Here is a 25,807-nt window from a genome sequence, read left to right as displayed (position 1 = left end):
CAGAAATAATCACTGTTAGAATTATTTTTACAGTTTGATTATAACACTCTTGTTAAGATGAATTTGCTTAAATTCAGTTATTTATAGCCAAATCTGTTCAGAAATAACTTTTACCGAAATAAACACTATCTTAAGGGAGCACTAGGTCAATTGTATCTCTGTCCAAGAGGCACTTTTAACAGTTAAGAACTTTATTTCATGGCCATCTGGCTTCTGTTTTAAATGGAGATAGGGATGTAAAGATGCAAAACTAACAAAGCATTGGTCCCTTAGCTACAGTTGTACAGAAGTTTACTTGATAACATAAATGATACTTCCAGGTAGAGAAGGGAGTTTCCCCAAAAGCAACCCAGATTGATGGAGGTAACTATGCTATTACAAAACACCAAAATTAAACACAGCATCGTAACTTTTATATCTTTTCAATACTTAAAGTTCCTAATCTTTTCAAGCATGAATTGTGTGATGTTCTGATGTGCTGTCTTTGGTTCCTTGTTTAAGACATTAACGTGGTTTTCGTGTACTGTCTACACTGAGGTGGAATATTCATAAATCAGTCTGTGGTCTCCGACAAGTGTGTGTATCTTAAAATTGTGTGGAGCATGTAAGATCTTGAGTATCACTGAAATTCACATATCTGATGGATGATTCTTTTTCTGCTGTGGGTGCTACAGGTTGACATCTCTCTCTATTAGCTTTTCCTGAACTAAAGTAATCCAAGTATCTCCACAGAAGAAAAAATGGCCTTCATGTAGAAGATAATACCGCAAGATTGGAAACAGAATAAAATGGTATAACTTGGCAAAGACTTCGAGAGCAATGGTGCTAGTGTGCTGACATCTTGAAACTTGTGGGTAAACAAGTTAAAATAGCATGGAAATTTAAAATTTCAGTATAGTCCATAATGGATTAAAATTTGTTAAAATAATTCAATTTTGTATCAGAATAAAGTGTGTATTGTCAAATGACTTACAATCTAAAATGCGTTGGCATCGCCTTTTTTTAGTGCTGTGAAGAACACTAAGTGGTCTAGAATTATTGCAACACATTTTCTTACAGGATCATCTTTCCAACTTGAGACTGGCAAGCCAAAACGCCTTGGTTCAGGCCAGCTTTTCAGCTTTATTCTTAATAGTTTTAAAATGGGATGTTTTGATCAAGAAACAAATGGTCTCCATGTGGCACCTTGTCAGTGTATGAGGTCAGCAGCATGAGGCTTTTGACTTGGCAATGTCACTAGTCACTCAGATTTGGGAGCATACTCTGTACCTCAGTAATAATAGTAAAAATGAAGGTTATAATTTGCAATCTGATGTTTTCATATATATGAGTAATGAGTAACTTTTTCCTCACTGATAGTGGGGGGTTCAATGGGAGAGCAGCACGCACTGTGGTGAGGATGTGAAGAACACTGGTTTAAACTGAATGCAAGTTGTCACAGACCAAGTTACTTTAGACTGATTCTTCACCTGATGAAATTCAAACAAGGCTGCTGCATTAACTGCAGGTTTTTTGTTGTTGCACTTTTGTTTTGGTAATGGAAGAAGTATCTTTGTATTGTTTTAGACAATTGGATGGTACAAATACAGCAGTGCCTGCAAAGGCTGTAAGGGTGCTGTTTGCCTTTGGCTTTCACATTAGTGAAATTAAGGAACAAATGAGAGTGCAGGGCAGGAGTTTACTGAGATGTCTTTTTATAGCCAATTTGTAATTAAAGGTATTTATAGTGCAGCTGTGGAGAGAATTTTCTCTGACAGACATTTGATAGCATAGATAATGGCAAGGGGAACCCAGGAGTGTTTTAGGTGCTCTGTGCTTTGCCATCAGCCCCTGCCTGTGTTTAAGAGTTACTGTGTATCAGTGTTGACTGACTGGGGCCATGGCTGGGTGTGCTTCTTGATGCCTATGCTCCAAAACTGCCATCTTCAAATAGACATTAGTCCTCTTGCTTTAAGTGGCAGCAGTGTCTTGCATTCCCCCAGTGCCCACCCATCAATGGCAAAAAAAGAATCACTTCAGATCAAGCATGCCTTTTAGAACTTGAAAGGGGGGAAGATAGTTTTTAATGTTCAGATCAACATGTCTTACAAATTATACATTTTATGTATTGAAAAAATCCAAAACAATCAAGTGCAATGAGTTCTTTTCAATAGTAAACAAAACCATGCTATTTATTTACCCATTTTTTACTCTTTTATAAATCATAATTTAAACTCCACAAAGCTTTTCCATTCACTGAGCAGAGATTCCAAACAGGGCAAGTGGATGGCTGCTAGTATGCAGTTTTCCATAAGCATCAAAGTAACAGCAGGGAGAGGTGATGCTGATTGACTGAAGTCAGAGGCACAGTAGTGTATTTCTAGGAGAATTGCTCAAAAGCCTGCAGAAATTTTTGCTCAAAAAAGGCATAATGATGGCAATGTTCTAACAGATTTTAAATGCCTTTGGAAAAAAGATCTCATGAATTTACATAGTGTTCAAAGAGGAAAACAAAAACTGTGAGCTTAGCACAGACTTGAAACTTTGTGTTACATGGTCTTTCCAAAGGTTATTAAAACAAAGTGGAATGAAGCATTGGTAATGCTGACACTGCTGTGTGATTGATAATTATGCTACAGGAAGACATAGCCTTGGAAAACTAGCAAGGATTTCTCTCCTTTAAGGAAATAAATGTGTATGAAGTAGAGTTTAAAAAGTTTAATGAGCTGATAAGGCAAAATCAAACACTGAGTGTCAACTTTTATACCAAATTAATATATTAAATATAAAGCAAGTATAAATGTGTAAGAAAAATGGGGAACACTATTGCATATTTATAAAAAATATAAGAAGCCATCCTGGTTGTCTTGCAAGAAATTATATTCAGAAGGCTAAAATCATTTTTTAATATATATATATATATATATATCAAATCTATGAATATAACAATAGATAGGAGCAGTATATAAATATGGTATATTTAAATATTTACATATATATGGAAACTAGTCAAAGTGGTGCTATAAGAAGGAAATGTCTGTTATAAAATCAGATTAAAAATTTTGTATACGCCCATCTGCATTATCTGATTAATTTTCAACTTGCATTTTCCATAAACTAATCAACAACTTTAAAATTATCATTGCATAGACTTACTTGACAAATATTACTTAATTCTGCATTCCACCTCACAGTAAAAACTACCATGATAATGATACAAAACTAGTAACTCAGAGAACAGGAACCAGCTGTAGTGCCCTTCAAAGTTTAGTCCCCGACTGCCTGCTCTTAGGAACAAGAAAGACATTGCCATCTCTAGTTTGCTGCAGTGAATATTCACTGGGAGAGTAAGGCTTTCCGTCTTCATCACGTAGCATGCTGAAGACCTCGAGGTACAAGGTGGTGAATTGCTTTTTCATTTGATGAAGGCTCCTGTCATGTTCTCCTTTTTCCTTAAGCAATTTTTCTTTCTCATCTTTTAGGTTACTCAAATCATGCTCCAGTTCTACTATATTTTCCAGTTTTCTTTTACGGCAATTTTGAGCAGCCACTTTGTTCTTGCCTCTCCTGCGTATATCTCGAATAAGTGTAAGCTGGGCTTCACTGAACTGCTCCTTAGACATCATTTCACTGAAGTCCGCAACAGGCAGATTGATGATTTTTTCAACAGGAAAAGGGATCTGCAGAGCTCTGGCTCTTTGCTCATCTCTTGTGAGATGAGCATCAAGGCGGCCTGGAGGTTTATCTTTTGTGAAGGGAACTCTGGGTTGGCCAGGAGCAGGAGGGGGTTCTTTCTTTGGTGTGGCTGTACATGGCAAACTGGATGTTTGAGTGCTTGGCCCTAAGGAAGAAAACACTTGATCCTGGAGGTGCAAAGAGTACACACCAGCACTGCTCTGCAGCATGCTTCCAGGAGCACTATCTGTGTCTTCCATTTCAGAATCGCTGCAACCCAAAGTCTTATCTGCATAGGCAGATGATTCCACAGAGTGCTCCGGTGATGCTACGCTGGAGCTTGCGTTCAGTGAAATACCAGAGTCAGAATCGTTACATTCTGCTCTGGTCCCTGAGTGGGTGCCATTGAAAGCTTTACACAGTGCAAAGTCAGAAAGATCAATAGGTTCACTTAAAATCTCTGCCAGGGACTGACTGATAGTGTTCGTTGCTGCTGCATCACCGTTCACCTTTGTATCAATAAACGTGGTGTAGAAATCCTCACAGAAATCAGGGTTTGAAGGGGATGTGTCATTTAAGGAGTTCACACTCAGCTGGCTGGTGTCTTCTGGTGGCAAAATGCCCGAGAAGGGGCCCTCCGTACCATCCAGGAAATCTGGACTGCAGTTAACATCTTTTTTCAGCATGGGTAACGAGCTGCAGTAACTGTAGCTGTTGTGCATCTCTGCTGGCTTGGTTTCAGGGCTTGTCACTGTGCTCACCTCAGCCAGGTTATCATTTTCAATGTTCAGGCACTAGATGGGCAATGCAAGGGAGAAGTTGAGCAACACATCTGCAATTGATAAAATCCTTTTCTACAACCCAAAAGCATTAAATAGCAATCAACATGGACATAAAGGGGTTTTATAACACTGTTGTAGTCTAGATGCAGCACCCTTGTGCTATGAAGAGGCAATGGAGGACGATGACAGATACCAAAGCAAGAGCACAACACAACTTGTTCTGGACAAAGCATTTTAGAGTAAGAGAGCAGAGCCTCTCAGGCTCAGAGCAAGATGCTGAAGACACCCATTCCAATGTGTTATAGAAACTGCAATTGCTAGTTGCTGCCAGGTCTGAACTTCTCACAAGCACCACTGCTAGGAATGGATGAGTACAGAAATGTAAAATTCCTGAATGAGACTTAATGAGCATGTACAGCAAACAATGACTTCTAGAACTATTACTTTTAGTTCACAGCTCCTCAAAACCAAGATTCTTCTAGGATTTACTGAATGAAGGAGTTTTCAGCACAGAGCAATGTAATTCTTGGTGAAGTAAGAAGAGTGCTAACATGGAGCCAGGCAAACACAGTAGTTCAGCTGGCTAACACCAGTGTGAGCGTCAGACTGCTCCACTGACGGGCTTTCACTGGCTACAAGAACAACTTTATAATGAGCAGGCAGTTACCTAACTGAAGCTGAAATAAACAGGCCTGCCATCCCCCAGGAATTACTTAACTAGAGGTTGTTCAATGCTTAAGCTAAGATTTTCAATGTGAGAGCTCTATTTTTCCATTTCTCTAAACATAATTTGTAAAAGGCAGTGCCCTTATTTTAATTATCTCTTTTTTTCAAGAAAAATTATTCAATTACTATTCAGAATTACTTCAATATATTACTTTGGTTTGGTTTCTTAATGTATTTTCACCATCACTGCTGCCTCTTCACAGCCAATTGCACTTGTTACTTATGTGGGCCCTTTAAGCCTAACACAGTAATCGGGTTAGAAAACTAGAAAAATATAAAAAATATAAAAAGACGAAGGGAAGAGGGAGAGTGGCAGGAAAAATTCAGCTTCTGCAAATTTTCAGTTTTTTGAAATATGATTGAGATTTATGGGCACTCCACCAAGCAATCATCTCTTGTATTAATAGCATAAAGTACAGCAGCAGCATGCTGGAAAGCATGATGACATTCTACAGTAATATATTTGAAAATAAACTTATTCAATTTTATAATCAAATATAAGGAAAACAGAAATATAAACATAGGATAAAAATCCCTACATACTCTCTGTATTGGCAAAGTGACTCTTTTGTTCCTTTGAAATATCCAGTTCACATACATTACACAAGTTGTTCTTACTGAGTATGTATGAACAGCATTCATATAAATATATCTGACTCTTCTGTGTACCTAAATATATATTCTATTATCACCTTTAAAAAACCTTCTCCTTAGATAAAACTTGAATGCAAAAGTAATCGTATTCACACAACTGGACACTGCCAAAAAGCCCCCAACATTTACAGTAACACTTGTGAAAACAATTCCTGTTGTAGATCCATGACTCAGAACTGTCCATTTCTGAGCACCTGCATTTTAAGGATGGTCACGCTGTATCAGAGAGACAAACAGTGACTTGCTAAACATGAGGAAGTTCTGACTGACAAGTGTTTCATTAAGGTTTATCCATAAACAACTCATTTCATGCTTTCTACATGTTTTTCAATATATTCTTTTTAAAAAAAATTAAAGCTTATATTGACGTATAAACATCCTGCAGGTGTAGAAACCAAGTCATAGTCAGCAAATCTTCAGATGCTATTGTACTGCCTTCTCCAAAGTACTATAGTCCTCCAAAAAGAACCTGCTTTGTCTTTCAGGTACTTGTTATACTAACCTGTAACTCTGAAAGGGACAGTAATTCTTCCCAAACTTGCTCTATGTTCTGCATATTCTCTGCATCAGTGGGTTGTACTAGATCAGGGGATTCAGGTGGCCGAGTTTGATCAGAGGAAACAAAGGCTGGGTTGCTATTGACCTGAGCAGGAACCAGTGACTGAAATGCAGCTGAAGAAGCCTGAAGGGTTTAAAGAAATAATTAAAAACCTGAACAAAGCAATCATAACTTAAAAACACACTCAAAAAACAGATGTACATTTTCCAAAGCAAAAACCTAGTTTTTGGAGTTCTGCATCATTTCTGCAGAACAAACAGGTGTTTCTTAAGGAAAGCATTTTTTTTAATATAATGGAGTATTATAAAAATAGGCTCAAGCCTACTCAGTGCTTTATGTCGGCTGGAGCCAGCTTGAGGAGAAAACTCAGACCACAAATTAGTCTTATGGTGAAGACAAATCTTAGTCAGAGAAGACAAGAGACTGACCCTGTGGAAAAGCACCCGTGAAACCACTGAACTGTGCATTTTTACCTCATGCTCATCTATAAACGGGAATGCTTCTGCCAAGAGCTGCATGCAGTCATCAAAGGACAAGGCCTCTGCTTCTGGTTTTGAAGGCTCTGTGTTCTAAATAGGAAAGTTATGGAAAAAGGTTACTGCATGTTTGAGTAACAGAAGATATTCCGTTACAGCAACACGTGCAAATTAATTTTAGGCAGCCACTAGCATTATGCCTTCTTGTGAATGGAAAAAGGGTTAAATGCACTCACACCACTGGAGTTTACCTGTGAGAAAGCAACAGGTGGCTCAGTATTTTCTGACTGAATGCACTGAGCTGGCTGCAGAGGAATGAATTCACCTGTCTCTTCGTCTAACTCCAGCTGAGCCAGCAAGGCTTCCTCCTGCTCTTTTTGGAGCTGCTCTTGTCTTTCCTTTTCAAGTTTCTTCTGCTTCTCGAGTTCATACTCCTTCTGCCGCTGCCTAGAATCAAACACTTCACGTCTTGCCCCAAGGTCTATATCTTGCCTCCAAAGGATGTCAATCAGGTTCATGTCCTGCAACAGAAATGCTTTTTTAAAGCAAGATCCTTCCAGGCAGAACTGGTTTAGAACAACAGCAAAGCTTTAAATCTCTGTGTCAAATGGGTAGACTCATGTAACTGAAGCTTATTCTCTTAATCCTACAAAATTACCAAAATAAAACATGGCTCTATATGACCTTTCTGAAGTGTGTGATCTGGTGGCTTGCCTTCTGTGGCCCACACTGAGGCTCACAGAAACCAAGAATTTATTACAATTGGTAAGGTAATACAGGAACTAGCCAGAGGATAAATATATTCTTCTTTTTTGACTTGTCTCATAGAAAACATGAAGATACAGAATTAATTTGTCACAAAGAAAGCAATTTTTAGGAGAAAAGAGAGAAATTGAGAGGTTTGACCATGTAAATTTTTTTTCACATGTTCTTGTAAAACTGCAAAAGCTGCCTAAAAACATGATGGAGGCTTCCTGAAGTAACTATAATAGCCATGCAGAATGTATTTTGGATTAGTAATGTTCCATTCTGGTATTACTCTTAAAGATCAGCAGAACACAGCTTCAGAGCTGCAGGAAAATCTGTTTTCAAAGACACCAAGTGACATAACATCACTAGCACTAAAGACAATTATTAAGACTATTAGTAATAAATTGTAATTTAAAGCTTAGTCTGTGCTGATGTTCTAAATGTGGCTGGTTTGGAGCAGCTGAGTATAAACAGTGGTTGCAGGGTCTCAAATACTGTTAATGAGTTGGTCCCTGGCTCATCAGAGAGTCCAAATGGAATTCTGCTATTTAGGAAAGAGCAATTGCTTAATACATATTATGGCTATAATTACCTATAATTTATTGCATCAAGGCTTTTTATTGGGGAGGGGCAAGGGGCTTAATAGATTCTTTTCTTTTAGTTTTTTACTGTTCAAATAGTCAATATTCTTAGGGCTGAAGTCTAGAGTATTTTCTTCTATGAAGAAAACACTCAAACTAACACTCTAAATGTATCAATTTGTATGCCTGTTGATACAGAATTTTAATATTTGCTAGCCACATTTCTCAGATGGGTAAATGCCAACCATTTAGCTGCTGCCTGGAAATTTTTGATTTTATTATGCTTAAAATTACCCTTCAGGGCAGCATGTGAAAATAATGTTCAGTGTTGGGCATCCTCATCAGATTAACACTGTACAAGTAATACACCAAACACTGCATTTTATTTAAACAGAACCTTCCTGATTCACTCAGCAGCTCTACACCCAAGATAGACTTTTTTGCCACCATATCAAATTAAAACATTCCCTTCCCTCTGAAGGTTATTTTCAAATAGAGAAGCAAAGTAACCTGAATGCCAGCTCATGCTGCCATTCAAAATGATCACGTCTGTGCAACAGCTATGGCAAAAAGCTTTAGGCCAAGTCCACATCTGAACAAACAATTCAGTGTCCTCATTCCACATGGCATGAATGACTTCTAATAACTAAAAAAATGTATTTTTACTAAAATTGGGTAATTATGTAAAATATCTTTGTGTAACACAATGCAGGCACTTCCGAATCTAAAACATATTAAATTATACCTTGCTGGGAGAGACCAAACTTGGCTTTAATGGCCAGCAATGAAGAAGCTGAAATTATTACAGAGGCTGCCCAAGACAATGTTTGATCTTTCCAGATTGGCAGGGTAAAATGAACTAATTAAGTTCTGCAGTAATTGCAGATACTGCAATATGGTATAGCTTCATTAAGGGCCAGTAGTTTACCAGCTGCTCAGTGTCTCCTTCTGCAGCAGATCCAAAAGTGTTTCCTAGTCTCTGAGCATTTGCAATATGTTCTGGATAAAACTGCAGGATCTGGATTTTAGGGCTCACTTCTGAATTCATTTACAAAGCACCATTAAAAATGTGACTCAGAATATTTTTTTATGTGCATGTGTGTGTATAATGCACAAAAATATCAGAACTGGTGCTCAGTTTCAGGTTAAATAATGAAAAACAAAAGTTCTTCTTCCTGTAGCTACAGAAGGCAAAACACATTTTCCTTAAGAAGAAAATCCATGTAGCCTTAGTACAAAAACTTAAGACACAGCTATTACCTTTTTCAGCCCTTCTAATGGCAACATTCACTATCAAAGTAAGTAGTTTTGGGTGCTGCCTCCTTTGTGGGATGAGATGTCTCCAAAGACACCAGCTGACCAAAGAAAATGCTGTGCCTGTACACCACTTTGTGTGTGCAGCAGTCAGTTCAGGATTCTTTTTTGAATGAATACGCTTGCATACTTATCAAGACTGTCAGGATCTGAGCTGTTGTCTGACAAACATGACAGCACTGATTGGCTCCTGTCACTATTCTTCAAGTGACCATATTTAGGTCAGTGTCTTATCTCTGGCAGACAGTTGAGCTTTGCCAAACAGTGTCATGCTCTACCCGGGAGGGCACTGCTTGTCAGGAGCACTTTTAAATTTTATTTAGTTGTGCTAGTGACACTTAAAACCAAAAGGATGGGTTGTTTTGTTTTTGTTACCACCATGTAACTGAAAAAGAGTCCTCCTATTTTCAGTTTGAAAAGTTGTACATAAATACAGCAATATTAGTCTTAACTTTGAATAACAATTCAACTAATTACTCTTAACATAAATGGACTTTATGGAGGAAGTGTTCTTCTGGTCAATATGCTGATATGTAGTATCTAACAGCACACTGATTTAAATATTAACCTTACACTTAACACTTATCTATAATTTCAACCAATGCTTTTAGTAATACTTCCCTTTTCAAGAAAAAATAAGTATTCTGGTCATTAGTCCAAAGCCTCAGGTTAAAGTTAAGGGAGTCAACATTGACAAGTGATTCACTGAGGAATGAATCACAACCACAAGCACGCGGTAATGGCAAAGAACTCTTAAAAAAACCCTTGCAGTCTAAAGCAAACATTTTGCAATTTTGTTCCTTTAGCCTCCCCACAGTCTTCCTCTTTATTTCCCTGCCCTGTCCAACACCACCACACACATACACAGAGGTACCCACACAGGCAGGCATTCTACCTTAGGTTCACCACCGAAGCAATTTTCCCCTTCTACTGTGAAAGTATCCCAGAAGTAACTGTGTACTCAATGCCTGGAGTGTAAAACTAAAGCTATTAAAATGTGCCCTCCTCTCCTGTGCAAGGGCAACCCACTAGATTTAGATGCCTCAACATGATGTGCTTGTCTCAGAAAGATTCATTTGGACAGACAAGTGAGCACAGACTGGCCTCTAAACTGGAACACGTGCACCAGGAGTCCTGTGAAAGATTCATCTGACCCGGAGCTGGCTGCTGCCCTTCAGAGCCAGGCTGACCACTTCCCTGAATATCAGACACATTTACAGCAAAGGCACAGCCTCATGTGACAGGCTCCACAAGCACCCACTTGTTCTTTCCTCCATTGTGCAATTTCTTGGATTGCATCAGAGGAAATGATGGGCTTGGCAGAGCCAAGGGGCCGCAGGAAGAGCCCAGCCTGTGCCCAGGAGGGATTGCAGCTGCAGCGCTTCCCCCTCGCCTACAGCTCAGCTCCTTCCTCTGAGCACCAACGCCTGGGCCAAGGACAACTGCACTATGGGATTCAACTGGTGGATTACTGTCATCCAACATTCCTAACTTTGGAGAAAATGGTATGGGTTTAGTACTTTTCCCAAGCAGACAAACACTGATTTAATTTTGGTTGATTTTGGTTTGATTTTCTTCACAATTTTGAAGACAGAGAAACAACTTCTCTCAACAGAAGACGTTTGCTTTCCCATGATCCATGTAAGCAGGAGGTACTGATGGTTTGATTTTTCTGTTCATTTAGTGATATGCTCTTCCAACCACATCGATAGCTTAGTTTGGACATATAAAGGCACTTTTAATAAGATAAACATAAATGTTAAACAATTCACATTAAGCCACCATCTGGCCCTCAATGGAAATTTTCATGTTTTAGATTTACATATCAGCATTTGCCATCTGGGCAGAGTCTGTTATACATTTTATGAGAAAATCTCTGACTACATTGTAAAGTTTGACAATTAACTCTTATTGCTCCTAAGCAAATGTTTACAGAAGGGTAAACAAAGGAAAGAGACCCTGTTTTCATGTTACTTTCATGGACTGACTTCCACGCTTTAAACAAAATGCTAATCTTTTGTTTCATCCCTGTCTGGTTTATCTGACTGGTTTTGGTGCTGTTTGGAATATGAGCCATTTACAGGTAGCCTTGCTAGAATGGAAACATCCAGCAGCCCAAGTGTAAGCAGAGAAACAATCTCAGCAACTTCAACCCATTGTAAGCTTCTCCCTGGATACAGAGCATATTGTGAGGATTGTGCATTTACTTCTCCAGTCATGCCTTTTGCACATAAATTGAGATAACACAAGCAGAATCTCCCACCAGACAAGGATTGGTTTTCCTTTCCCATGTTGTGTTAGCACCTAACCCCATGAAGACAGATGATTTCCCATACCAGCAGGAGTCAATAAAGAGCAACAGAATCAATGGCTACTGCATCCAGCAGGGAGCTCAGACCAGCACTGCAGGAGGAGCAGGGAAGCATTCCTACAGCTTACCCACAGAAACAGACACGGCAAAGTATCCCTCACTTTTATCTTATCACTTATGTTTTCCAGAAAGTGAAGGGGATGAAGAAAAAAGCGCCTTACATTTCTGCTTTAATTAAAAAAAAAAAAAAGTGTTGGAAGTGAAACAGGCCCAAGGACCTGAGACACTTCAAGGCATGAATGAAAAGGAGGCCATCAAGTAATAAGGCAAGTACAAGAGGAGCTTGTACTGGCAGCATCTTATCACTTAAGAAAAGTTCAGTGGAAGCAACAGCTGAGGGTTTTCACCTCCTCTGGAGGAACTGATTTTGTTCAAGTAATTTTTAAGAATTATTAATAAATAATTTAATGTTTTCAGATAATCTCTGGCATCTGAGATAAACATAATTAAAAATAAAATAAACATAATTACTGTTTATTTTTCTAAATAGTTTTCAAGGTAAGTTTCTTAATTACAGAAGAAAATTCTGGACACATAAGCCTTATGTTTAAGAGAGTACAGAAAGCAGATAAAGTTAGCCCAAACCCATAACTTTTTAAAAACAATCAAGAAGAATGGGGAAAAGGGAATGACAGAAGTTACTTACACTGGTGGGCAGAGGGGTACAACAGCAATTTCAGATGTCTGAATTCAGAGTTTGCAAGTGTGACAGAACAGACAGCTGTCAAACAAAGCCACATGACAGCAACCTGACATTTGTGAATACTTGAGGTCAAACCCCTGACTGCCCTGCAGAGCTGTCTGCTATCCCACCAAGACCTTCTGAGGAATCTGGAAGGAAACAAGGTGCTTGGAGGGATGGAAGAGGATGCCTTTTTCTTGTCTTTCATACCTGTGCCACCTAACACTGGTGTGACTGTACTGACACTAAACCAGTATGTTTTGACACTACACCAGCCTGCTTCTCTTTCTTTATGCCCATTTCCTCTTCCTGGTCCTAAAGTCTTTGGATACCTGAGCCACAAAACACTCTTAAAGCCCTGGCAGGCCAACTTACCTATGAAAGGACTCAAAAGGGGTTGAAAATCCCTAGCTTTAAAGAAGTGATATTGCAAGAGAATTTTCACCCCGTCTGTATAAATAAACCTGTTAAATGCTGTCCGTGCATATTGGGACATTCTTCTGCCCCAACAGAGCCAGATAAGATCAGTTCCTGAAATGCTAAGTCAGTGTATGCAAATTTCTATTTTCTCCTAACACACATTTCATATTCCAGAATGTACCTCTCACTGTATTACAGCAAGCTATCTCACTAAATGTCTAGTTGTCAGAATCTATACTTATAAATTAGATTAGTTGAAAATTTCTTGGCTGGACTGTCCAGCATTCTTTAACTTCACTACCAAGCCTTGTCTAAGGGCATTGCTCTGACAAAGACTGGGAGAAGTTCTGCCTGGCTGGAAGTACAATTCTGGATATTACTCACCCATTCTCCCAACCCTCACTCCAGAAACAACTCCTCTGAGAGGTGGATTATTTATGTATTTTACCTGAAACGTCATCTTCCAGGAATGGTAGAATCCAGGAATTCAACAAAGGCTAAGTCTGTAAGTTATGTACAGCTCTCAACATGATGGTTTTCTTGAAGGCATTCCATGGCAAGCAAGCTTTCCAAACTGCCAGGGAGAAAATATACCTTGTATATGCCTTGTAAAAAACAAGGTGTGTATAAATATATATATATATATATGTTTTTTCACCCTGTGTAGTGAAAGGACAAATTTCTTTAAGCCTGAAGAACACAAAATGAGCAAGAATGTAACTGCAATAAAAAATAGCTGTTGAAGGCTGTTTATGGTCATTAATGTGCCAGCTTTATTTCAATTCCAAAACCTGCAAATCCTAAATCTAACAGTAAAGCAAGACCAAAGCAGGCAAAGGAAAACACCTACATCAGAAACACAGCAAAGAACAGGAAAAGGAAGGACACACACAGCTTACTTCTTCACTCTGGCAAATCTTCTCTTATTCTGCAAAATAAGAGCATCAGTCCCCACCTCCCTGACACTCCTTAAAATACTGGGCATGTGCAAGTGCCTCCCAGCACTCCCAGCCTGGGGCACAGCAGCAGGAGCACCACTCTCCTCTCTGGCTCAGTCTCATCACCAACAGTCAGAAACACGAATCCATGTCCTTTGCCCACCACTTCTGGTCTGCTCTGAGGTGACCATTTATGGTACAACAGATCAGTGCTGCAGATCTTTCTGCAGAAGACTGGTTCATGATCTCTCTCAGACACTCCAGAAGCAGCTGTGCTTTTCTAAATTGTTTAATCAATACATATTTGAAATGGTGGTTTAAAACAGTAGTTTAGTAGGAGTTTAATATAGAGAGTTGATTTCCAGAGGCTGAATGGGGTCTAGACTGATCCCACCTCAACGTACTTAAAAAAATAAAAAAAAAATTGAAATCCCAAATCCACAGTCTCATTTGCATGGCTTACAGAAAGCAAAATCTTTAGTCTGACATTGGTATATATTTTCTTTGTCCAGTACCTGATTTTTGCAAAGTTATCCTCCAGTACTGAGGACCAGATCTATCAAGCATTGCTATCTGCTCCCAATTCCCTTATTTCTGCCTTAACCATAAAGAAAAGACAGAGTAAGGTTTAGACCATGGTGAACTGATTACAATGAATTTTTCTTGAATAAACTGAATTATGCCCATATTTACAAGTGCTACCATGGCTGCTCCGAACAACCTAAAAATGGCCATGGTTGTCATCCCACTTCTTCAAACTTAGTCCTAAAACTCTTGACATCCCAGAGTGCTTTCTGAAGCATTTGTATCTAAAGCAGTGAGCCATACATGTTTTCAGAGCTTTGCTGTTTAATTAAATGGGTTCTGCTTTTTCCCTTTTCAGTGCTAATTATATTTTATTAATCCAATGTTCCCTTTTCCAGAGTATATTTGGCTAGTAGTGTTGCAGTCCCTTACACTCCAATTCTGAATCCCTCTTTCAGTTTAACAGAGTTATTGACTTACTATTTCTTTATCTTGCATCAGCAGCATTACAAAATTAAGTCAATAATAAGCACAAAAAAGTTAATATGTATTCAAGTTACAATCTATTACACAAGTTGCATCATGAACTTGGGAGGCTGGCAAAAATACGGGATTGTTTACCAAGAGTGGGTTAGTCTGTCTGTTTGATTTTGCTTGATACATCAACAAAATTCTGCTGTGCTGCCCCAACAAGTAAAGAGAGCAATTCTGCTGTGGCTGACTTTCTAGCTGTCTAATCACCATGTACTGCACCACATAACTCCATTTTGAAAGGTATTCAAACAGCAGCCATCTCAGACAGACCAGCTCTTCCTGAAACAAAATACGGCTTTAATGCCTTTATTTGTGTTTGGAGAGGTTTTTTCCTTCCCAAGTTAAAACAGCATCATAATGAAACAGGCATTTATTGAATTTTTCATTTATACAACAACAACAAATTCTTATATGTAAACAAATAATATGAGAAAAATACTGCTGATCTTTCAACCACAGGAATACAAAAGCCTTTGCATCCCACTTTAATTTAACACAGGTAACTTTTTCAAATACTGTAGGTTCAATATAGAAAATATGATCTTTAAGCTATTCTGCTATACCCAGCCAAACATGTACTCTGCAGACATTGCCACAGGACACTCACTAGTTTATACACAAGAGGATTTGTTTACAATAATGGCTCAGTCATCTGGGAAACATGATCCAGTCAAATTATAGAACATTCTTTTGTCCAATCAAACAAATCAGGAAGCAAAATGAACATAGGAACAGTAAAAGAACCTAAAAACTGCAAATAACATTAGGTTGTATAAATCTTGTGTTATAACTTATTAGCCACTATTTTGATTTCACACCTTTTGGAAAAGCAAGTTTCAAACCAAACATGAAAACTGTGTGTTTGAGGGTCCATATATTCTCCAGGATTGTATCTTTCTTGTACTACACGTTTTCACTGCATTGGCATCTCAGTTTAAAATCCCCATTTCCAGCTGTTGTTTTGCTGATGGCTGGGCAAGTCACAGGGACAGCACCAGCTGGGTCATTGCAGCTGCAGCACCGCCTGGATGTGGACACTGCACACTCTAACACCACGGGAGGCACATCTTGTCAACCTCCACCCCACTCATCTCACAAGCAACTTACTTTGTTCTTGTTGTTTGTGGACCCAACTACAGTGGGAAGCAACTGGAGTGCCTGCTGAACTAGAAAGCAATGAGGTTCACCCAGTGTCCTGGCAGCACATACCCAGCAGCCCTCTTTCAGAAACACAGACAGCTACTGTGGCTGCATCAAGGAAATTCCACACAAACACCTCATCAGCCAGGAGTACTATCTTAAGACTAAAAGCTTAAGAATAAAGTTAAATTGCAGGGACCAGTGTTTGCTCCAGATGTGCCTACATCTGCCAGAGTACACAGGTATACAGTCCCCACTGAAGTCCGTGGGGCACAGGTGTTAAATAGTGAGTCCTGCAATTAACATGCCCTTTTCACATACATAATCCATACAGACAGTGCTGGGAATTCAGTCAGTGCACAGTTCTCACTAAACAAGCAGGGTGGGAGTTTTTTTGAGTGTTCAACCTCTAATACACTTCTTATTTAGTTTCTGCAAGGGGAAAAGAAACCAAACCCAGAAAAGAGGCCAAAAATACATTGCTAGTCAACTGCTTACCACTGGGCAGTACAAAATCATAACAGATTTGAGAAAGGGATACCCAGAGGGGCACATTTTAGCTGTGCTGGCAATATTTTTCCAAGAGTAATTCATGGTTAAATGGCACTGTGAACTTAATTTGACACTGTGAACAGCGTTTATTAGTGACATACTTCAGTCAAGAATAATACCATTCAACCGTGCACTATTGACCAAGAAGACTCTGCCTCAATTTACACAAAGCATCATAGAAATCATTATTTAATTTGCATGAAAAGAGTTCATATAGCTTTTCCCTTTTCTCTAGCCACACCAAGATACTTGAGTTATCCTTCTATCCATAGAATGAAGCCAGGGTAGATTTTGCTCATTTTCTTAAGCACTTGTAATCCACACATTTATCTGCAAAAAGCAAGCCTCCAGAAATCATCAGACCCCACAAAGGCTTCAGCAATCTCTTTCACATGAAGGTCCTGCAAAGTTAAACAACTGAATCAGAAAGCTCAGTAAGAGCCAACAAGTCAGGCATCTACATGTCAATTTATCATTTCTTTCCACAATGACAGCTTTTGCTTAAAAAAGGTAAACCCACTGAGGAAGTGAACAATAACTGGGCAGAAAACAAAAGCTCTGTCTGTGTGCTGCATTCCAACCCTCACTTTTCAATTTATAAATCCTGAAAGCAAAAGGATCTAATTCATCTTCCAAGGCATAAACCAGAGTAGGTAAATGGTTTTACAGCTCTTGCCAAAGTAATGCTCAATATTGTCAAAAGAGCAACAAAACTGCAAAACTCAACCATAAGTAACTGTCCTTCTGTCCAAATCAAGAGCCTCCACCACCCACCACTTTCCTTGGGGCTTTTTCCATGCGTGTTCCCTTGGAGTATACAGGAGAACTCATAGCCCATTTTATCAAAAACTCTCATCCCAAGCTTCGTTTTGAATTTAAGATAATTCTGTGGGTCTGACCTTAGTGACAGTTTCAGAATAATCTGAAGCACTCCATTAACTGTTTTATTATTTAAGGAACTTCCACTCTTCACTTTGCTGACAAAAATACACTTTGAGAGATGAAAGATGTCTAGAGATGTATGCACTAGCTGTCAGCTGAGCAAAGTCTCCCAAGAGTGGTCAGCACAGACTACACTCCTGAAGTGATTGATGATAAAGGATTACAAATCAAGCCAGAAAAGATTCCATGGCATTACAACATTTCACTGAGTCACAACAACTAATACTAGTTGAAGAACTAACCTGGTAACATTGTAGTTCAAATACTAAAACCAAAATAGAAAGCACAGTATCAGAAGTCATTGTGCTGTAATTCTCTGTTGCAACCTGTTACAGCTGTTACACAGCTATAAGGCACATTAATACAATGTGCATTTCCATAGCCAAATAATTAAATTTAAATAATTTGGAAGACCAGCTGTCAGAAATCATAATTTAGATTCAAATATAAGTTCTGATTTTCATATTATGCATTTCACTAGCACCATTTTTGTTAGGGACTTTTATTTTCATCCTTTGTCATCTTAAATGCTACTTGTTTCAAAAGTTTACTCAGGTTTATTTGATTTCTTTTACAAATATCAGTGGGACAATCTTGCAGAAATTCCTCAGATGATACAGATCTCAAGACACATCTCCAGTAGAAACACAGCCAAGTGTGAATATAATTCTGTGTCATAAATCAGAAAACATGGCCATGGATCTCACGTCAAGTAATTCACAGTAGATTGCATCAGGGTCTATAGTACACTTGTACCAAGAACGTGACTATATTATCTGCACTGGTGCAGACACATCAGTGACTCCTCCTGTGACAGTGGTAAAGTCAAGCATTAGTGTCACAAAATGGGGTGGAATGCCCCTACTGACAGGTCTTGGATGACCTCTGCTGATACAGTCTCCGTGTTCTCCTTCCAGCCATGAAGCATCCAAAAATCTTACCCTTCTGAGCTGAGCTGCACCAGCCTTCAGAGCCACCCACTCATCCCTGTCATCCTCTCTTGTCCATTGTTGTGCTACCCAGCTGACTGTGGAACACGTCATCTGGTCACATAACTGCACGCAATCCAACTGGAAATACCCTGATTTAGAACAAAATTCATTCTTCTTACGCAAGAGCACGTAACTCAAGCAAGCAGCTCCTGAAGGCAGAAAGAAGAAATGATGAAGTGTCCCCACCCAGGTGGCTGGCTGCAGAGCAGAATTAAAACTGGCCCTCTCACACAGGGGGAGCAGGCAGCATTCCCAGGGGCAGACCTGCACCAACCACATGCTGCCTGGGAATTCTGAATGGGGATCTCCCAGTGGGGAGCCCAAGCAGCGCAGGAAGCTTTCCACCCTAATTACAGAAATAAGTAGGAAGACACTCATTTTACCACAAGGTTTCAAACAAACAAAAACCCCCATAATCTTTTTATCATAGCTCTTTCCAGCAAAATGGTGGTGATGACCTGAGCAGGAAGCAAATCGAAGTCACAGCAACTTTTCACATAACTCAGCTGTTGAAAAGTCACTGCTGTAACATTTTGTAGGTATTAATTTTCAAACACAGCAAATAGACACACCCTTAATCATAAAACAAACCTCCTCTTACAGGCACACTATCAACCAAGCTCCTTCTGAGTCAATTTCCCAAGTATGCAAACTTGGTTTCGCAAGCTGTCTCCAGGAGTGGAATTTTTGTTATACTTACAAGAGACAGCATGTAAAAATCAATACAGCAAACAGCAATAAAACTTTGAAACTGCAAGACAGAAGTGGGGGCATGGAGGGAAAAGGTGATATCTTTACATTTCATAGCAATACAGAAGATACTTCCTTAAAAGGTTTTAAAGAGATGGTTTCAAACTGATCTTACATAACTTTGTTGCTGCAACTTCAGTCTTAAAGGAACTCTCTTTCCCTTTCTCTTCTCTTTTTTAACTAGATTGCTAATAATAATACTGCAGAAGTTAGGCTAAAAGTCTAACTGCAAGACATGTACAACATTGAGCGGTTACAGCTCCCTCAGTACTGCAACAGCATCCACAACTAAGACATACCTTATGAAATGGTTTTAGTTTACATTTAAAGATAGAAAACATTAATAATCATTATTTACAGTACCTTCCAAATAACTTTGATAAACAAACACTGTTTTATATTCCTTCTTCTCAGTATAAAAACTGCAGCTGATCAGGCCAAAATTACAAATCTGAACTGACATAATAAAAAACTTCAGCTGTACCTGTAGTGCATAAATTGCAGCCACATAAGTATTATTTGTAAGCTATACCCATTCTACTAGAGCTGTGCCAATTAGTACTTGTGCTAGGGTTTAGTAATATACTACTGAACAGCAATTATACTCTGCTGGTAGGACAATGCTAACTTAACTTTGAGTTATTAACACTCTAATTCTTTCCTAATAGCTTTCCAAGAGCTCCAGAACAGTATGTCAAAAATCTAAGTATTTCAAAGTGAATATTAAACTGAATATTAACATATAAATTAAGAGGCAAATACAAAACCAATGTATTGACACGTAGTATTAAAAAATCAATGTGTCACTGAAAGAAAACAGAAAATATTTCACTAAGAATTCAAACTGGCAAAAGACAGAAAACAGAAGATCCTTCATAAGACAAATGCTCCTCTTCAAAGCAGTCAAATAATTAAACACTTCTATCTGTACTAGATGTTGCTACAGATTGCTTGGTTACCCAAATTAATATTTAATTTAAATGTATGGTGCCAAATTAATACTTAATTTAAATGTATGGTTCTGAGAGACTTTGCTTCCATTTGAAATGGCCACTGTTGGCATACCCCTGTCAAAGTAAAATTAACGAAATATTAAAACAAGATAATATAATGGGGAATATATATTTTTAATTTCCTTATTTTAAATAGTAAAGAAAAATTAAGAAATGTGTATCTAGAAATCACAGATACAGAAAAATAGGTGTTGCTCTGATTGTTTCACTACTGTGCTGCACAGAGCATTATCATTAAACTTTTCTAAAGTAAAAGAGTAAAGTGCTATAAGATAATTAAATTCTTGCTACTGCCAATTAATACATGACTGTCACTACCTTTGCTTTTCCCATAGAGAAAGCAGTTACTGGGTAGGAAAGCTAAAAGTACACAAAGTCTATCTTGAATTGAAGGCATTTTCCAGTATCTGTTCCAGATAAGCCTTCCACTGTTTTCAGCAGTTTTATACACCACAGACAGCATTGCTGCCTTCAGTTCTTACCGCTGGTTTAATTGTTTACCTTAATGAAACAAATATGCCATAAAAGAATTGCAGTTGAGCAACCCTGAGCAGCACTGGGGTTCACTGTATATCAGTCATCCTTGGATAACACAAATTCAAAGTCATGACTTCCAGCTCCTCCTCCATGACTTCCCATTGGTCATATTGAAAGACTTGCAGAGGTAGCAAATGAAGTGTTTTCAAAACCAATTAAATCAGTTTATTGCTGAGAAAGGACTAAGCCGACCAAGGTGTCATATTCGTTCCCCTTCACCTAAAGCGGCATTCTGTGGCACAAAGTCCAACTTTGGTATAATAAACTGCATCAGAAAACTGAACAGACTTCAAATCCTTTCAAGTTTTCTAGGAGTGTGCTACATTAAAATAATAGGTTACTTAAGAGTTGGAATGAGATGGAGGCCAAAGCAAACTTTAACCAGGTGATTAACCCAGAGACTTTGCAGGACTTCTTGCTGGCTGCAACTCAATCAGCAGGGGATTAATATTTAATTCATGCCAATGGGTTACTGCCTGAACTTGTACTGCACTGGCTTCAGCCAAGACAATTGTTGGAAATACATTACACTTGCACAATTTGGCCTAAATTTAGTGAATGGTTCAGTAATTTTAAAGCTTATCTTTATAATTGCAAAGAGGAAAAAAATAGAAAGGAGTGCTCAAGATACAAAAATCAAACTAATTTCTTCTTCACAGCAAGTCACACACCCAGTGCTATAGGTATGGGTACATGTGGCATCATTTGCTGGCATCTTCATCTGGACTTTCCATATTTTCTCTTTCTCCCTCAAGTTCATCCTTTTCTGAGGCTGCAATTGACTCCTATCATTCTCCTTAGAAAGTCTGCCGCATTCCAAAAACTTTCAGTGACAAACTCCAACAGCTTTCACCATTTTGAATTTTCTTAATTCTACTGAAGGAGCAAATACAACAAAATTTTACAACCATGTTTGAAAAACTCTAGAAAGGAATAGCATGAATTGATTTTACTCAGAACAAGTACTTCACTTGGGTCCTTCCACTTCTACTGTTCCTCAATATCACCTCACAAAGCCCAGCATACTCCACAAAGGTATCTGACATTTTTTTAACAAAATAAATTCAAGATGCTCTTGCTACATTCATTTCAGTCAGGATCATGGAAGTAGCAGTACCAATCAAACAGGTATCTTTCTGCTTTGCAAATTCAAGAGGTAAAGAAAGCAAAAGTAATCAAACCAGTATTCAGGTGCATAATAGATACAATAATAATTTTCAACCATTTCCTTTTCTTTCAGGGTTATACATAACCTACAACATTCTTATTCAGGATGAGTAACATCCCTGTTTCTTCAAGTAAAAAAGAAAAAGAATAAAGTAAGAGACAAAGTCAAAAATTATTCTTGCCCATGAACATTAGCGGGAAGTGAACACAAACCTTTCTAACCACCCACACAGTCCTATAAAAACATTTCAACTTCTTTAAAGCACACAAGACCAGCCAGCTGCCTTCTGCTTACAATGGATGTTCTTTTTTATTCCAGTTTGGTCTCTTTCAAACATTTCCCAATAAACTTTTATAGCCAATCTCTTCTCCAACTTTGAGTGCTAAATATTAATTTCTTCAAGTCAGTCAGGTTTTCTGAGACAATGAACTTGCAATTCCCCCAGTTTCCAATACAACTCTAATTTCTTGGCATATTTTAATGACATGTGACAGAACAGGATTCATATGATGGATATTTACTACACTAATAACAATATCCAATTAGCTGCTCTCCTGAATGGATTTACAAGATCAGCTCCTAGGCTGTGTTCGTTTCAGCCAAACATGCTACACTGCATTATATCTAACACTGGCTTCACTGGAAGATATTCTTTCCTGAGTTTTGAAGGAAAGAAAGCTCTACCAATACAGCTAAATAGCAAGGTGAGCACAGAACTAGTGGAAATGTCAAAATAAATGCATTTTTACTTAAGGAAGTGCTTGTGATACTCTCTCATGTACTTCCTCCAAACTTGTCCTACATTTTAGTAGATAACAATATATTCAGAAATATGGGCATTTCTGATTTTCATCCATTAATAGGGGTACATTAATAGGTCTATCTACATATACATTGAGTAGATATTCCTATTCAATAATATCATTAAATGTCATTTTCAAGAAACTAAAAAAAAACAAAACAAAACAAAAAACAACAACAAGCCAAAAAGCAAAGACTTGCTGCCAGCCCTGAGCAGGGTACCTGTTCAACTTACCCACAAAATGTACCCTCGTGGAAATGAGAGGCTATTGGAGAATAAAAATAAACCCACTCACTTGACAATTTAATGCAGCAGGTCAAGAAAAAGAAAAGTATTTGTAATTTCTCATTAAAGCCCTCTATACTAAAGAGATCATACGAATTGAGCTGGAGACTCTTCAGGACAGCTCTCTAGGTAGAAAAACCCTAACAGATACATTTGCATACACACTCAATTATTTGTCCACTTGGCTTTGCCAATTGTTGCAATTGGTCTTACTTCCAATCTAGTGCAACCCACAGTTTCACTGTGTTGGAAAGGGAATTCTTTTTGCCCCGTTATCATGAGGCTCAAAATTTAATAACTAAGTGGCTTGTTTTTACAAGGTTACAGAAAACCGTTTCAAAAACTTCACATTTACTGAAAAGTTACTAAGTCCCTGCCTTCTCAAGTGTAATTTGAAACATCCAGACCACTTGTTCCACTGCAATCTTTTTTCTTGGATGGTTTGAGGTCCATGTAGACAACATTCCATTTCACCTCTGCGCACAGAAGTGCATCCTCCTTCCAGGCAGAAAGGTACAACAAGGGAATACTTTTTACAGGAATATTGCAGGCAATAATTCTGCTAACTCCCCCAGAAGTACATAGCTGAAAGTGGAGGTTTTCTATTCTGGTTAAGGAGTTTGATCAATCCCTCCACACTTACCTTCACTGCTATGACTGTTGCTGCCATGCACATAGACACTAAGAACACCCTTCCCATCTGCTGGCTTGCAAAATCTGAGGGGCTAAATGCAGATTGCATCTCCCCTTGTTTATTTTGAGTGAACATTTTATGGTACAGGGAATGCGAATTTTCCATTTAATGTATACACTTAGGACTATATATGTCAAAGATGATGATAAGTTGCTATCTAAAAAACACACTGCCTTTTCAGGCCAGGTCTGCAAGAGAAGCAATCAGCAGCTGCCGAGCTCAGATAGGAAAAGTGCAGCAGGTGGCTTAGTAAAGAAGGTTTGATAAAAGCAAATGAGTAACAAAAGCAAGGTTTCTGGAAGAGAAGTCACAGTAGATTGGGGAAGAAGGTACAGAATCATATACTCAGGAATTGGTCTGTTAAGAGTACCTCAGGAACAAGGCCAAAAGTGCCTGGATAATAGAGGCAAAACCAAATTCACACGGTGCTTACGTAGCACCGGCCAAAACAGTGATTTCTGTTGTAGTATTTGCCAACAAAACGAGGAGGCAAGGTGGAGGTCATGGCTGTGCTACCCAGGGCTAGAAAAACAGATGGCCAAGCAGTGTTACAAGCAGCCCAAGAATCTAAAGGAACTATCCAACGAACAGAAAAAGGTACATCCAATAATGCTGAAGTCATATTACCTGTAGGAAGTACCCACTTACATATCCTAAAACATGGACAACGTTAGAAGAAACTCTACTGCATAGCATATGCATATCAACACACACTAGAAGAGAATCAGAACACTTGAGACTTAATTTTGCAGTATGAAAAGAATTAAAGCAGTTCCGGAACAAGTTTTAAGTATTACTTCTTTAAACCTAGCCTTTTGTTGATAAGGATATGCTTCTATTTCAAACGCCCAAGAAAAGCATAATTATATAAATTCATAATGGAGTTCAATTATGTTTTCAGCTATTCACACCGCTCTTGTGCAACTAGTTTGTAACACAACAGTACTGAACTCCCCCAGGCTTCCAGAGAAGAGGCTCCGCAGCACACGAGTACAAACCACAAACACCTCTGAGCCTCCAGGACACTCGCCCTGGCAGAGGCCACTCCGGCTCCGCCTGCCCTGTGACCAAAGCCCCGCCGGGGGTTTCCGCAGGCGGAGGTGCCGGGGCGGCCCGGCCGGGCTCCGCGGGCTGCGTGTGCCAGGCTGATCCGGAGCCCAAGGCGAACCCGGGACAGCCCGCGGTTGTGCAACAGCCCAGGAGCGGGCCCGGGCCGCAGCAGCGGGAAGCGGCAGTAACTCACCCGAGTGCGAAGCGGGAGCGCTCGGGCCCGCCGGGGGCAGCGACTCGAGGCTGTACCCGGCTCGGGCAGCCCCTCCGGCACCAACGCCTCCCCAGCCGCTCCCTCGGGGGCGGCCCCGGCCCCTGGCCCTGCCCGCGCTGCCGAGGCTGCGGGCGGCGGCTGCGGGCGGCCCTCGCTGACCCCGGCCCGGCCCGGCCCCCGCGGGCAGCGCGGCCCCGCCCCTACCGTGACTCAGCACGTTCCGGGGGGCGGGCCCGCGCCACGTGCTCCGCGGGCTCGTGATGGGCGCCCCGCCCCTCGCCCTCACCGGTCGGGCCCGCCCGGGGCCGCGAAGCCGCTCTCACCTGCGCGGCGGCGGCCGCCTCTATCTCCATGGCGCGGGGCCGGGGCCGCGAGGGCCCGCACGGCGCGGCGGCTGCTGCTAGCCCGGCACCTCCCGCCGCTCCCCTCAGCGCTGTTTGGGGACAGGGCCGCGCCGGGACGGTGGCCACCCCCGCGCTCCGCCCCGGCCCGGCCGCGCAGCCACTCAGCGCCCTCGGGACCCGCGGAGGCGGCGGCCTTCCTGGCAGGGGTGACGGCCGTGCTGGGCATCTCATCCGTGCTCACCGCTCCCGCGGCCCAGTGGCCGAGCCCTGCCGCTCCGTGCCCCTGGGCAGCTCCTGCTCCGGGTGTCCTCGGTGAGGGGAGGAGCGGCCCTGCTCCGGGCGAGGCCGGTGAGTTCGG

General features: G+C 40.0%; 1 protein-coding gene across 3 annotated transcripts; it reads right to left on the bottom strand.

Annotated features, from left to right (window-relative positions):
- Positions 1-2,031: 2,031 nt before the first annotated feature.
- NFE2L2 (NFE2 like bZIP transcription factor 2) lies at positions 2,032-25,521 on the bottom strand. Of its 3 annotated transcripts, none has more exons than XM_066553082.1 (5): positions 25,429-25,521; positions 7,103-7,372; positions 6,849-6,944; positions 6,319-6,498; positions 2,032-4,448 (listed from the first exon to the last, which is right to left on the bottom strand). In XM_066553082.1, exons 1-5 carry the CDS (start codon positions 25,456-25,458, stop codon positions 3,240-3,242), a joined length of 1,785 nt encoding a protein of 594 aa, XP_066409179.1. In that variant the 5' UTR covers positions 25,459-25,521; the 3' UTR covers positions 2,032-3,239. The 3 variants fall into 3 exon arrangements, with proteins under 3 accessions (XP_066409179.1, XP_066409182.1, XP_066409180.1); XM_066553085.1 differs by lacking the exon at positions 25,429-25,521 and adding an exon at positions 25,085-25,210; XM_066553083.1 differs by lacking the exon at positions 25,429-25,521 and adding an exon at positions 13,418-13,516.
- Positions 25,522-25,807: the final 286 nt, after the last annotated feature.

The sequence above is a fragment of the Molothrus aeneus genome, chromosome 7 (assembly GCF_037042795.1).
Source record: "Molothrus aeneus isolate 106 chromosome 7, BPBGC_Maene_1.0, whole genome shotgun sequence".
Classification (NCBI taxonomy): domain Eukaryota; kingdom Metazoa; phylum Chordata; class Aves; order Passeriformes; family Icteridae; genus Molothrus; species Molothrus aeneus.
This window is presented reverse-complemented; position numbering and strand designations above follow the sequence as displayed.

Bases quoted from the DNA above. Each gene is read 5' to 3' on its own strand.
- NFE2L2 (XM_066553082.1), bottom strand. From the start codon at position 25,458: ATGGAGATAGAGGCGGCCGCCGCCGCGCAG. The intron at 6,945-7,102 runs GTAAACTCCAGT...TTTCCTATTTAG, and splicing joins CACCTGTTGCTTTCTCACAG to AACACAGAGCCTTCAAAACC. The intron at 6,499-6,848 runs GTAAAAATGCAC...TAAACCCTTCAG, and splicing joins CGTTTATAGATGAGCATGAG to GCTTCTTCAGCTGCATTTCA.